Source organism: Monomorium pharaonis, chromosome 5 (genome assembly GCF_013373865.1).
Source record: "Monomorium pharaonis isolate MP-MQ-018 chromosome 5, ASM1337386v2, whole genome shotgun sequence".
Classification (NCBI taxonomy): Eukaryota; Metazoa; Arthropoda; class Insecta; order Hymenoptera; family Formicidae; genus Monomorium; species Monomorium pharaonis.
Window position 1 is genome coordinate 5,818,070 of NC_050471.1, and position 14,100 is coordinate 5,832,169.

The following is a 14,100-nucleotide window of genomic DNA, read 5'->3' on the forward strand; positions in this document are numbered from 1 at the left end:
ATATTTATATATTTTATGTACACAGAGAATTTGTAAATTGATCCACACAATGACCTGCAATATTAGTGGAAAAACTATTTAATAGAAACAATATTGATTATTGTGCAAAGTTAACTAAAAGTTATATAAACCACAAATAGTGTAATAAAAAGGAAAAAAATCTATAAAAAATTCTATAATATTATGTAGAACATTGACATTTTTTATTAATAATTATATTAATATATTATCAAGAATAAACGTGTAATTAATATATTAGATTGGCTGAGGCTTTTTTAAAGATTCAAACGTACACTGAAAAACCCGTTTAGTTAAATCAACTAAACTCTTATTTAAATGTGTTGCTTAAAGTTACAATAAAGTTTTAATAAAAAGTATAATTAATACTTAAAATAATTATAACAATTGTGCAAACATATAGTTTTTATTTATATCTTCACAAAACATCTGTTACGGAAAAAAATAGACTCAGAATTTATTCATCACATAAGAATGTTTATTTAAATATACATATAGATATATTTTTTTGACAGAGTTATTATTTGTAGTTTACAACATTTGTGACTTCAGATTGTAAAACGGATCTTATCATTATGGTTTTATCTTCTGCATTTTTTTCATTTTTTTATCAATTAAATATAATTCGTTTTGGATTAATGCAGATGCTGTAAGTCGGGAATTTATTAAAATCCTATTTTCTAAAATAGACTTTGATAAATAAATTTCTGCACGCTTCAATTTCATTATTTCATAAAACAAACAGTATTATCGTTTCGTTCCTTAAATTTTTTGTTTACATATGTTTTGATAAATCTTAGTATGAGAGTTTTAGTGGGCTGATTGGAAATCTGAAGTCAACACTTAAAAAATAGAAATGACATTTAATATGGCAGCAAAATTAAAAAAATTAACTATGACTTATTTATATATAAAATTCTGTGCATAAGAATTTTTTATGTTTCTAATTTGAAATCTGCATTTAAAATATATCAAAAAAGATACTATAAGAAGCAAGTGCCAAGCAATCAAAGTATTCCTAGACAACCAGACTAATTAATGAAGCAGTCATCGTGCAACATAGTAAATGCCAGAAGTAAGGAGAATTTTAAATTCAGATCTCAGTCAGCTCCGGCAATTTTTTTCGCCGATTCTTACCATATAATATACCATACAATAAATATTTTCTTTATTTAAAAAATGTAAACTTTTGTATAAAAACATCTTTTTTTTATATCTAGTGTAGTTTTTGAAACGCATATAATAAAAAAAGTTAATAATTGTTCTGCATATAAAAAATAATTTTACCTCTCAGAATTTTTAGTCCTAATCAATTCATCTATTTACTTCATCGATTTAAGATCGGTCTATGAATTTTTGGTTCCAATAATTTCTAAATCCATATATTTATTTTATCGATATGTATATATCGTCCTAGCGAATGCCTCGTAACTGAAAATCATAACCTTCGCGTTAACTGACTCGGGCCTTCTACGTTTCTCCGGATGTGTCCCCCGACATATGGCTCACTCATGTTGCATAGTTCCGGTAACTTCTTTTATTTGATTATTCCATCGCATATGTACACAAAGATTAAAATAATACACACAGAAAAATATTTATTCTTCTGCCAAGAAAACCAATTAATCAATTTATCTTTTTCCTTCTAATAATTAATAATTATCCTCAATAAAAAATATTTTCTTGATAACAGTCTTAAAATATAATTATCACAAATTTAAAAAAAAATTTATTATCATATTTGAAAAAAGAATGTATAATTTTCTTTAATATTTTCTCTAGTAAATATAACTGTTAATTTTCTCGTATAATTTTCTCTAATAAAGATAACCGTTACTTAAAGGAAAAAAACTAAAAAATATTGTAAGAAACTCTGTTTTTTCTTAACATAATAATAAATTTTTCTGTATGAAATTAGACACTTTTCTTTCTTTCTTGAAAGTCATTTTAACCATTACATTTTTTAATTTGTCATTTTTAATTTTCAAATTTTTTAATGTAGATGGATTTAAAAGCAGCAATCTCAAATTATTAATGTAGAGATATTTCAAAAATATGTTTATTATCTTTCTCTTTTCAACATAAATGTTTTGTAAAAAAGATCTAATTTTGACTAATATTTTGTGGAAAATTAATTGTTAATGTAAAAAAATTACATACATATGTTATTTATATGTACACTGTAAGTCTTAGAAACATGACAACAAATATATTGTACAAATAAATTGTAAATTGTATAAAAACATTAAAAAATAAAAAAAAAAATCAATTTCATACATGGAATATTATTAAACAAGAAGTTAAATGTTATTGATATAGTAGGTGAGGTTATCACTAAAGCAAATTCAATACACTTATAATGAATTAAAAAACAGAAATAAAATTGCTATCCTAGAAAAATATGGTAACATAGCAAAATTATATATTGCTACGTTCACGGATAAGATTTTATATTTTAATGTTTTCTGCCTGTTATATAATTTTATAAATTATTTAAAAAAATTATATAACGTGGAAAAGTATTAATTTTTTATTTAAATAAATTAGTAATATGTGTATTAATCTTCCTCTTAGTATTTGTGCGTATGGCATATCTGTTTTTATCATTCTGTCAATTTGGCCTTATATTGTCAGTATAATTCTATTCATGAATAATACCCATCTATGCCCAAGGATTCAATTCACCACAGTATGTTTTGTTAATAAAGAAAATTGTTGCTATTTTATTTTTTTGCACGCAAATGTAGCCCTGTGCATAAAAGCAACTGCAATGGTAGCAACAGGAACAATGCTATTAGTATATTTCAAACATATTTGTGGAATGTTTAGTATCGCCAGGTAAATTTAAATATAAATATTTGCATTAAAATTAAAGCTCAACTTACTTATTCAAATAAATTTAAAGTAATCAGATGATTACTACACAAAATTACGAGAATTCTTTAAGAAACTCAAATAATCCTAAAATATATGTTATATATAATATGTTAATAATAAATGATTCTTCCTTCAGTAATAACGGAGACTGGGATAGTTGTTACACTTTTTTTCTATTTTTTTTTACACAAAACTAACAACTGGAATGCAAATTGCTAGAGCATTTTTTAATATCTACATCCTAAAAACTAAACAAAAATAATTTTTTTAATTAAATAGTACTATTAATTTAAACGCGTTAATAAAAAATATGAGATGACTATACTTGTAACAATTAACCAACCCCTTATGCAGGGTAAATTGTTACACTTACTAGAACTAATTGTTACAAATCAAGTTTTCGTAAAATAATACATTTTATAAATAAAAATTTAAAAAAAATTGTATACAACACAATTTTTATTAATAAATTTTGTTTAAAATTGATGCATTTGGGTTACATAAACAAACGAAAATTACTCGGTATGTACTACTCGTCGTGACAACATGAAATTCTAAGATTGTGATAACTGAGGATTAATTCTCATTGTTTTTTAGTACAATATAAAAATATATTATGTATGCTAAGAAAATAATATTTTAGACATTCTTAAATTTTCGATTTTACTTTTACTTATATCATTAAATTCAAATGTATCAGAAACTGAAAAAGACTATCATCTAATTGTTGTAGTAGTTACGCAAGAATAAATCTATCAATATATCAACATTATTCAAAGAGTAAGTTTTATTTTTAAAAATTTACACAAACGTTTAAACTCACATTTCGAATTTTTTTCCATGCAAGGTATAAAAAGATTGTCTGTAGTCACAAGTTACGTCATCTTCTAAAGATGTAAAAATGGATGTCAAAAATAGAAAAATTCTTACTCTTCTTTACAAAATGACATAAATGCGCTTCCAATTTTTTTTAACAAATAATTTTTATTAAGCATTAGACACGCTTGAACTATTTTTGTTATATCTATAAAAAATTAATATACATAGAATTTAAGAAATATAAATATAATTATGTAAATACGAATTAATGATATTTTCAAAAAATTACGTAATATTTACCAGTGATACAGTGGTAAACGTTATTTAAAATAGTACGCAGACGTTAAACAGGAAAACGTTAAAACCTATTGTGTTATCGCACCTGTGCAGTCCATTGTCATGTGATTCCCTTCATGAAGTATCTCTTTATGGGAAATAAACATCTGTTGTATTATTACTATAGTTGACTCGCTTGTTTAACCCTTGTGGAATAAAGATGTAAATTACCAAGTGTTTCGATCTCACGCTGTATATTTCGTTCATATTTCGTTTATTCTGTACTGAATTTAAGTTAAATTAGACAATTTAGTATAAAATTCACCTAAAAAAAAAAGAACAATAGAACTATAGAACATTCAATCAAATAAAAGAAAAAAAATGCAAACTGATCATTTCTTCGTGAATTAATCGTCACTCCGTATCAGTGCTAACAAAAAAATGATCCGTACTGATTCTTGGCATATCAGCCTCAATCGGTTCCTATTACTCATAGTTGGTCTTTGGCCTTATCAGCAATCTAAATATGTTCAACTTCAATTAATTTTACTTATTGGTATTTTGGTAAGCTTTATTCTATTTCAGGTACGTTGATATTTTTAATTGATAATGAGTAAATAAAATATTAATTTTTTTTTAGTTTACTGCAATTTGAATATTGCACGTGTGTATATGTATACTATAAATCACAATAAAGACTTTTAATAATATTATTGTAATTTTTTAATTTACAATTAAAATTATCAAAGATATATTATTTTCTTGTAATAAAAAAATATATAACGTTTTCAACTCACAACTATATTTAAATTATAATTTAATTTTTGTTCTGTAACTGTAATTTTAAAATCATTACACGGTATAAAGCAATCTGGAACTTCTAATTTATTTATTGTCGGATAAAAAATAGTAACATAAAAAAAAATTTATTAATAAAATTATTTTTACAGTTTACAGTATTTGTGACTTTAAAGTATACTCCGGTTTTATTGATTAATGTTCTGTCTTCGGCATTATATTATATTTTATATGTGATTAAATATATTTTCTTTAGTATCAATACTAATAATGTAAGTAAAATAATAATTATAGATATGTACAATGTACATACATATAGATAAATATTTTCAAATTATTGGAAGTACATTTCAATATACAACTGCAATAAAAATATAATATTTTTCCTAAACTTAATCAAAAGAAAAATAGACAAAATATATAGTATTTTCTTATATTTAATTTATAATTTAAAACAATAGGCAAAGTGCTTATTGGATGAAATACAGCATATCTATAATGAACTAACTGACGAGAACGAAATAAATATTCTAAAAGAGTATGGCAATTATGTAAAACGTGTCACAATTGTATTTTCATGTAAGGCAATAATTTTTGTTGCATACAATTTATATTTAAAAGATAATTAGCAAATTATAATAAATCTACTTAACAAGTATAATAATTTTTAAACATTATTTTCAGCGCTTTTGATGTTTATCATACTTTTTTTAATTGTGAACTTATTTTGGCCTTACATTTTCAATATTTTGTTTCCGACAAATAGAACTCAATCATGTTCTTCATTGCCACTTATGACCGAATATTTCGTCGATCAAGAAAAATATTCCTGTTTGATATCGTTCCATGCAAACGCGGCAACTGGCATAGGAACTACGGCGATAATTGCGATAGGAACAATATTTTTAGTTTATTTAAAACATGCATGTGGAATGTTTAAAATCGCTAGGTGCGAGAATAAGTATAAAAACAAATACAAAACAATTTAGAAAATAAAAAGGATTATATAATTATAACTGAAGAATTACTTACAGTTACCGTATCAAAAGAGCAATGGCATTCGAAACATTACAAAAAAACAGTTTAGAATATGAGAATTTAATTTATAATAAATTAATTTATGCCGTAAATATGCATCGCAAAGCTATGACGTTAGCATTCATGCAATAATAATTATACAATAATTTTAATAATTGATAGTGCATGTAAAATACGTGTAGAGTAATTTTTTTTTTTTCTTAAAGATTCTGTAACTCATTAATGTCTAGATTTCAACTAATGTTCTCCTGTATGATAGTAGTCGGGGTACTTAGCGCAAGTCTTAACATCTTTCAGGTAAATATTGTCCTTTTTTAAACACATAGTTATAAGAATAATTGTAACAACATTATTTAATATCAAATTTTCATCGATAGTTCTACTAAATTAGACAACATGTAACATTATTTGATATTATTTAACATTATTAAATTTTATCAAGATTTTTATCAAGATTTTAAATTTTGTATTTCAGATTTTTCAGATGATATCACATGAATATGATATTGTCGAACTTATGTTACATTCATTATTTGTCAATATCCATTTCCTTTATTTAATCCTTGGTAATTATTTTGCACAAGAAATTATTGATCACAATAAAGATGTGTTTGCTACCGCGTAAGAGAAATATTTATGTAACATAATTATATGTGCATATATTATCTTATAAATTAATAAAATAAAATAATTGACTTATAAAATAATTAACAATTAACTTAATTTAAAAAAACTAAATAATAAACTTGATCTCAAAATTTTTAAAAAATTAATCTCATGACGTAGGTACAACATCCAATGGTATGTAGCTCCGCTGCAAGTACAAAAAATGGTACTGTTTCTCTTGCAAAGAGGTAACAAGGCATACAATTTGTCTATTGCTGGATTGTTTGTAGGATCATTAGAAGGTGCTTCTACGGTAAGAAAAATATGTTCAAAATATGTGTTAAATATAAAATATATTTTCAACAAAAAAAAAAAATAAAAAAATTTTTTTTATTATAGTTGTTCAGTGCCATAATATCGTATTTCACTGTTCTTTATTCTACACAGAATTGACATAAAACTTATAATGTAATATATAATGTAGTAAGCTTATAATGTAGTAAAATATAGTAAAAAAATTAGTTAAATACAAATTAGATGGCATATCTTAAAAAAATAATAAATTGATAATCTTTATAGAACTTTAAGGACTCCTAACTTTTTATTTAAAAAATACAAAAATATTTCAAGCAATATTTACAGTAAGTCATCAATCATAAATTAATAATTAATTAATACGTAAGGTTGAACGATTTCTCTAAATCATCAGATATAACTTATGAGTGAGCATTTAAAGTACTAACAACAGTGTCCTTTGGTAGTGATGGAAATTTACTCAAGGTTGACGGTCTTTAACAGTATCTCGTCGGTGTCACATGTGTATACACGTTTACGAAATATCAAGCTAATAAAATTAATACTATATTATCAGTGTCTTACTTTCTACTAATCACTTAAATTTTAATAAAGACGTGAACTCCCGTAAGAGTATCGGTCTTTAATAGTATCTTGGCAAAGGATATATACATGTAGGATAAATTAAAGAATGATGGCCATACGGAAAAGATGGCCAATAGTTATAATTTTTCCAATAATAATTAAATAATATGTTCTTATAATTGTTTTAAAAAATAATTAACATTTACTGTAGTATATGTGCGTATACTATTCGGAATAACAATATGATGGATATTATATCACGTTTTTACTTTTGACTACTTGCAAAGTTTTTCATCTGTTCATAAAAAATTGTCACAAGGTCGAATAAATTACAATTGAGTTGTTACAATTAATGTTAGATACATAACGAAGATATGTAAGTTGTAATGTGTAACTATACCGCACTCCAGCATAAGAATAAAGTATCGCATCATAGCAAGTTCTAATTGAATTTTTGATAGTTTTCGATAGTTCCACAATAGTTCGGACTATTTCAACCAATTTTGCAGAGTTCTGTAATATATATATTAATTATATTTGTTGATGCTTCTTTAAAGATTCAAACGTATCTTATAAGTGCACAAACTAGAATGAAACACCGTTATAATGCGTTATTGATAAGAATGGAATGCGCCTGCGTAACTTTCGATCAAGTTTTTCTACAAGAATATTTCTCAATGGGATATAAACATCTGTTAAATTTCTTACGGCGTTGAATCGATTATTTAATTATATTGCTTCTCAGAACCATAATAAACCGTAAATATTACACTTTTGTGATATTATGTTCTTGCATTCAATTACATTGAGTAATTTATATTAGAATTGATGTTAGAAGTCATAAAATATTTAATTAAAAGAAAAATATAATATCTTCTTCTTCTTGTACCCTTCTAAATAACAATTTCTTATTTTTTCACTATCAAATATATTCCCGTGCTCGCAGAAATGATTTTAGAAAGTTTTAGACTCAATCGATTTCTTTTGCTCGTGATTGGTTTATGGCCTTATCAGAAATCGAAGTTTGCCAAAGTTCAATTTTCAGTATTTTTTAGTATTCTAATAACTTTTATTGGATTTCAGGTACTCTTATAAATTATTCTTAATAATTGATTGAAAAAAAAAAGATAGAGATATTCAAGATATTTTCATTACTATGCGCTATGTTGTATAACCTATCTTATTTTTTTATAATCACACTGTGCTATATTTACATTATTGTTAAAGTAATAATAAAGAATAAATTTATAATAAATTATAATAAAGTTATAATAAAGAATGTAATTCATAATTAAAATAGTTATAACAATTGTGCAAATATATAATTTTCATTTGTCTTCACAAAACAATTGCTACGTAGAAAAATAGAACACAGAATTTATTCATCACATAAAAATATTGATTTAAATATATAGATGTATTTTTTGACAGAGTTATGATTTGCAGTTTACAACATTTGTGACTTCAGACTGTACAACGGATCTCATCATCAAGGTTTTATCTTCTGCATTTTTTTTCATTTGCTTAGCAATTAAATATAATTCGTTCTGGATTAATGCGAATGCTGTAAGTCGCAAATTTATTAAAATCCCATTTAGACTTTGATAGATAAATTTTTGCACGCTTCAATTTCATTATTTCATAAAACAAACGGTATTGTCCTTTTGCTGCTCAAATTTTTTGTATTTTTAAGTGTTTTAATAAATCTAGTACGAGAGTTTTAGTGGGCTAGTTTGCTGTTTGCAAATCCAAAGTTAAGTTCAACACTTAAAAAATAAAAATGGCAAATTTAATATGGCAACCAAATTAAACAATTAACTATGGCTTATTTACGTATATAACTCTGTAGATAAGAATTTTTTAGTTTTCTAATTTGAAATCCGCATTCAAAATATATTCAAAAAAGATATTGTAAAAAGCAAGTGCCAACTAATTAAATTATTCCTAGACGACCAGATTAATTAGTAGAGCAATCAATGTGCAACACCGTAAATGCCAGAAATAAGAATTTTAAGTTCAAATCTCAATCAGCTCCGTTAACTTTTTCGCCGACCTTTACAATATGATTTAACAAACAATAAATTCTTTTTATTTAAAAGATACGCAATAAATTTTAAAAAATAATTATTTATTTTAAAATATTATTGGTATGAGTTAAGTAAAAATACTTTTATTTAATTTTTGTATAAAAACATCTTTTTTATATCTAGTAGTTTTTGAAATACATATAATTAAAAAAGTCAATCATTGCTCTGCATATAAAAGATAACTTTACCTCTTAGGACAAAACTCATAGATCAATCTTATTCAAGATCCATCTTAACTATAATTATGAGATGTCAATACTGTTATTTCATTGGTTGTAAGTCTTAAGTCTGCTCATAGCTAGACTTAAGACGATTCTTGAATTTAAGATTGGTCTATGAATTCCGACCATAGAATTTTTAGCCCCAATAATTTCTAAATTCATATATTTACTTCATCGATGTGTATATCGCCTTAGTGAATGTCTCGTAACTGAAAATCATAACCTTCGCGTTAACTGACTCAGACTTCTACGTTTCTCCGGGTGTGTCCTCCACCATATAGCTCACACGTAGTGTAGTTCCGACAACATTTTTTATGATTATTCCATCGCATATGTACGTAAAGATTAAAATGAAACACACAGAACAATATTTATTCTTCTGCCAAGAAAAGCAATTACTCAATTTACTTCTTTCCTTCTAATAATAATTAACAATTATCCTCAATAAAAAATATTTTTTTGACAACAGTCTAAAAGTATACTTATCACAAATTAAAAAAAAAACTCATTTTCATATACTTAAAAAACGAAAGTATAATATTCTTTATAAAGATAATCGTTACTTAAAAAAAAAAACTAAAAAATAAGAAACTGTTTTTTCTTAACATAATAAGAAATTTTTCTATATGTAATAAAACATATTCCTTACTTTTTTGAAAATTATTTTGGCCGTTATATTTTTATATTTGTCATTTTTAATTTTCAAATTTTTAATGTAGATTTAAAAGCAGCGATCTCAAATTATTAATGCAGAGATTGTAGAGATATTTCGAGAATATGTTTATTATTTTTCTCTTTCCAACATAAATGTTTTGTAAGAAAAGATCTAATTTTGACTGATATTTGGTTTAAAATTAATTGTTAATGCAAAAGAATTACATACATATGTGCTTTACATGTACACTATAAGTCTTAGAAACATAATAACAAATATATACAAATAAATTGTGAATTGCATAAAACCATTGAAAATATGCAAAGAAATAAATTTCATGGAATATTATTAAACAAGAAGATAAATGTTAATAATATGGTAGGTGAGGTTGTCACTGGACCAAATTCAATACACTTATAAAAAATTAAAAAACAAAAATGAAATTGCTATCCTAGAAAAATATGGTAACATAGCAAAATTATATACCGCTACGCTTATAAGTAAGATTTTATATTTTAATGTTTTCTGCATGTTATATGATTTAATAAATTATTAATAAAAAAATTATATAACGTAGAAACGTATTAATGTTTTATTTAAATAAATAAATAATATATACTGATTAATCTTTCTCTTAGTATTGTGTTCATGTAGCATATCTGTTTTTATTATTCTGTCAATATGGCCTCATATTGTCAGTATAATTCTATTCATGAATAATACTCGTCTATGCCCAAGGATTCAATTCACCACAGAATATTTTGTTAATAAAGAAAATTGTTGCTATTTTATTTTTTTGCACACAAATGTAGCCCTGTGCATAGGAGCAACTGCAATGGTAGCAACAGGAACGACACTATTAGTGTATTTCAAACATATTTGTGGAATGTTTAGTATCGCCAGGTAAATTTAAATATAAGTATTTGCATTAAAATTAAAATTCAACTTACTTATTCAAATAAATTTAACGCAACCAGATAATTACCACACAAAATTACGAGAATTCTTTAAGAAACTCAAATAATCTTATACATATATGTTATATATAATATGTTAATAATAAAGAATTCTTCCCTGAGTAATATAGTTTTAGATGACGCTCTCGTTTATAATTTCTAAAATAGTAAAATTTCGGTTAGTAAGTTCGATAAATTTTTATAAGACAAAGTTTCGATGACTTCAATCTTAACATATATTGTCAAGAGCATTCTCTTAAATAAAAACAAAAGTTCTAGCCGATGGTTATTTATTGAAATTACTAATAAATATAACAGTATTGATCAATCATGATAATAAAGTACAACACTTAACCCTTAGTTGTTATAACTGGTAAAGCATATCCAAGTGATTTTTCATAAATTTCTTCATATATTTTTACAAATATCGTTGAAAGCTACATATTTACAATATTCTAAGATATTTAATTTTTTGACATTTTGCACTTACTAAAAAAATTGTTTAAAATTGATGCACTTAGGATACATAAACGAATGAAAATTGCTTGGGTATGTCCGACTCGTGATAACAACATAAAATTGTGAGATTGTGATAACTGAGGATTAATTCTCATTGGTTTTTAGTACAATATAAAAATATATTATATGTGCTAAGAAAATAATATTTAAAACATTCTTAAATTTTTGATTTTACTTTTACCTATAATTACTTTTACCTCATTAAATTTAAATGTGTCGGAAACTAAAAAAGACTATCATCTAATTGTAGTAATGTTATACAAGAATAAACCTATCAACATATCAACATTATTCGAAGAGTAAGTTTATTTTTAAAAATTTACCAAAATTATTTACTATTATTTATTTATAGTTTTCGTATTGAGAAGGCAATGATGACGAATATGCTTCAAGATATTAATCAAGAGAAAGAAATTTTAATTTATAAAGGAATAATCTATGGAATAGACATTCATCGCAAAGCAACAGAGTTAGTATACACCTACAATCTGTCTAACGTGTATTAATATTTTTTTATTCTTAAAAGGTTTTCTCAATTGTTTATGAAGAATTTTGAGGGATCGTTCTTCTTTTTAATAGTAGCTGGCATGATTTCTGTAAGCAACACTCTTGTTCAAGTAAGTTTAATTTTTTACTTAAGTATATTTATCTATAAAACATACATTTTTTATAACATTAAAATTAAATAAAAAACTTATCTAGAACAATATATAAGTATTTAGTTTTCTTGAATACAGGATCATTTAAAAAATTATTAAAATTCTCACGCATAAGAAACTGAAAACGTCAAGCATGTTTTATTTCTTTTCAGGTTGTGTCTATTAATAATATTGAGGAACTATTATTACCTTTGTTAATAATGCTTTTTTTGTACATATATTTGTTTATATCTAACTATACTGCACAAGAAGTTATGGATCACAATAATCGTGTATTTGCTACTGTGTAGGATACATATTTTTTTGCAAAATATAATTTTATATAAATATTCTTTTTTGACTCACTTAAGAATTACTCATCAAAGTAAAAATAAATTTAAACATGTAAACTATAAGTATAGGTATAAGTATCATGAAAATTATTTATAAATGTATGTAAATCTTACATATATTTTTTCACGCCAGTATTACGTTTTGTTTTATAGATACGACGTTCAATGGTACATAGTACCTTTACGTATACAAAAAATGCTGTTATTCTTATTGCAAAGAGGTACGAAAGCTTTTAATTTGAATCTTGGTGGATTGTTTATAGGATCTTTAGAAAGTGCTGCTACGGTAAAAAAATATATTACGTAAAATTATTTTTCACGCAAGATATAGAAGTGTGATTTGATTTTGAGAATTTTTTTTCTCGAAAACTAAGTTATGTAAACAATAAACGAATACATTTAATCAAAATATTTTTCTGCGCTTTCTATGACTTTTTCCTATCTTTCTCGTAAAAGGTAGATTCCTTTGACGATAAAAGAACTCTTTTTTGGAATTGATCTAAATTATTTAATTACGGAAATGTACGTGTAATGACCTTAACGTGGGTGAAGTCGTGTCGTGTTGTTCCCGTGCACAGTAATAGTGCGCATCGACGTTGACTACAACAGTCATTCAAGATGTAAATAATTAATTTTTATATCACATCAACCAGACTATTTCTTGATACTGCAACTACTAATATTTCAATGACAACTACATTGTTTGGTTGACTTAGACAAATTGTCTTGATGTGATATAAAAATTAATTATTAGTCAACGCCGATGCACATCCAACCAGGTGTAGTTATTGCTGTTTTTTCCGTGTACGAAAAGATTAACATATTTCTTGCAAAACTCTCAAAACTAAATCACACTCCTAATAACAAATAAATATTTAACAAAGTTTTTCAAACAAATTTTTTACAGTTAATAAGTACTTCAATATCTTTCTTTACGGTTTTGTATGCTACACGGCAAAAATAATATAATGCTGACGTAATAAAGCTATATTTATCGATTAACTTTGAAATCACTTATAGTTTTTGTTTTAGATGTACTTAATAAGATTATAACCTTTGTAAAAGAAGGGAATTTCGATCCATAGCAAAAATTATTATTACAGTTTAATAATTTGATCATTTAATTAATATTATAATTATAAAATTTAATAATTATAAAATTAGTAATATTATAATATAGTTTCCTAATTTTACTCAAAATATTTGATTTTACTTTAGAATAAATGATAATTTTACATAGATAAAGAATTAAAGTTTATGATTTATGTAGTCAATTTCTTCTTTGGAAGAAATGATAATTAAAGTAAAGTACCTGTATTCAATATGCCCAATTTGTGTTTAACAGTACCTCGTCGTTGCC

General features: G+C 24.7%; 1 protein-coding gene across 1 annotated transcript; it reads left to right on the top strand.

Moving 5' to 3' along the window:
- Positions 1-1,902: 1,902 nt before the first annotated feature.
- Positions 1,903-13,716, top strand: LOC105834284. Its single transcript, XM_036287190.1, has 8 exons — positions 1,903-4,575; positions 4,941-8,877; positions 10,657-11,177; positions 12,102-12,218; positions 12,276-12,366; positions 12,561-12,694; positions 12,894-13,026; positions 13,648-13,716. The coding sequence occupies exons 3-8, from the start codon at positions 10,987-10,989 to the stop codon at positions 13,702-13,704; spliced, it is 723 nt and encodes a 240-aa protein (XP_036143083.1). The 5' UTR covers positions 1,903-4,575; positions 4,941-8,877; positions 10,657-10,986; the 3' UTR covers positions 13,705-13,716.
- The last annotated feature ends 384 nt before the right edge of the window (positions 13,717-14,100 follow it).

Coding starts and splice junctions, on each gene's coding strand:
- LOC105834284 (XM_036287190.1), top strand. CDS start 10,987: ATGAATAATACTCGTCTATGCCCAAGGATTCAATTCACCACAGAATAT. Junction 11,178..12,101: donor GGAATGTTTAGTATCGCCAG/GTAAATTTAAAT, acceptor ATTTATTTATAG/TTTTCGTATTGAGAAGGCAA. Junction 12,219..12,275: donor ATTCATCGCAAAGCAACAGA/GTTAGTATACAC, acceptor TATTCTTAAAAG/GTTTTCTCAATTGTTTATGA.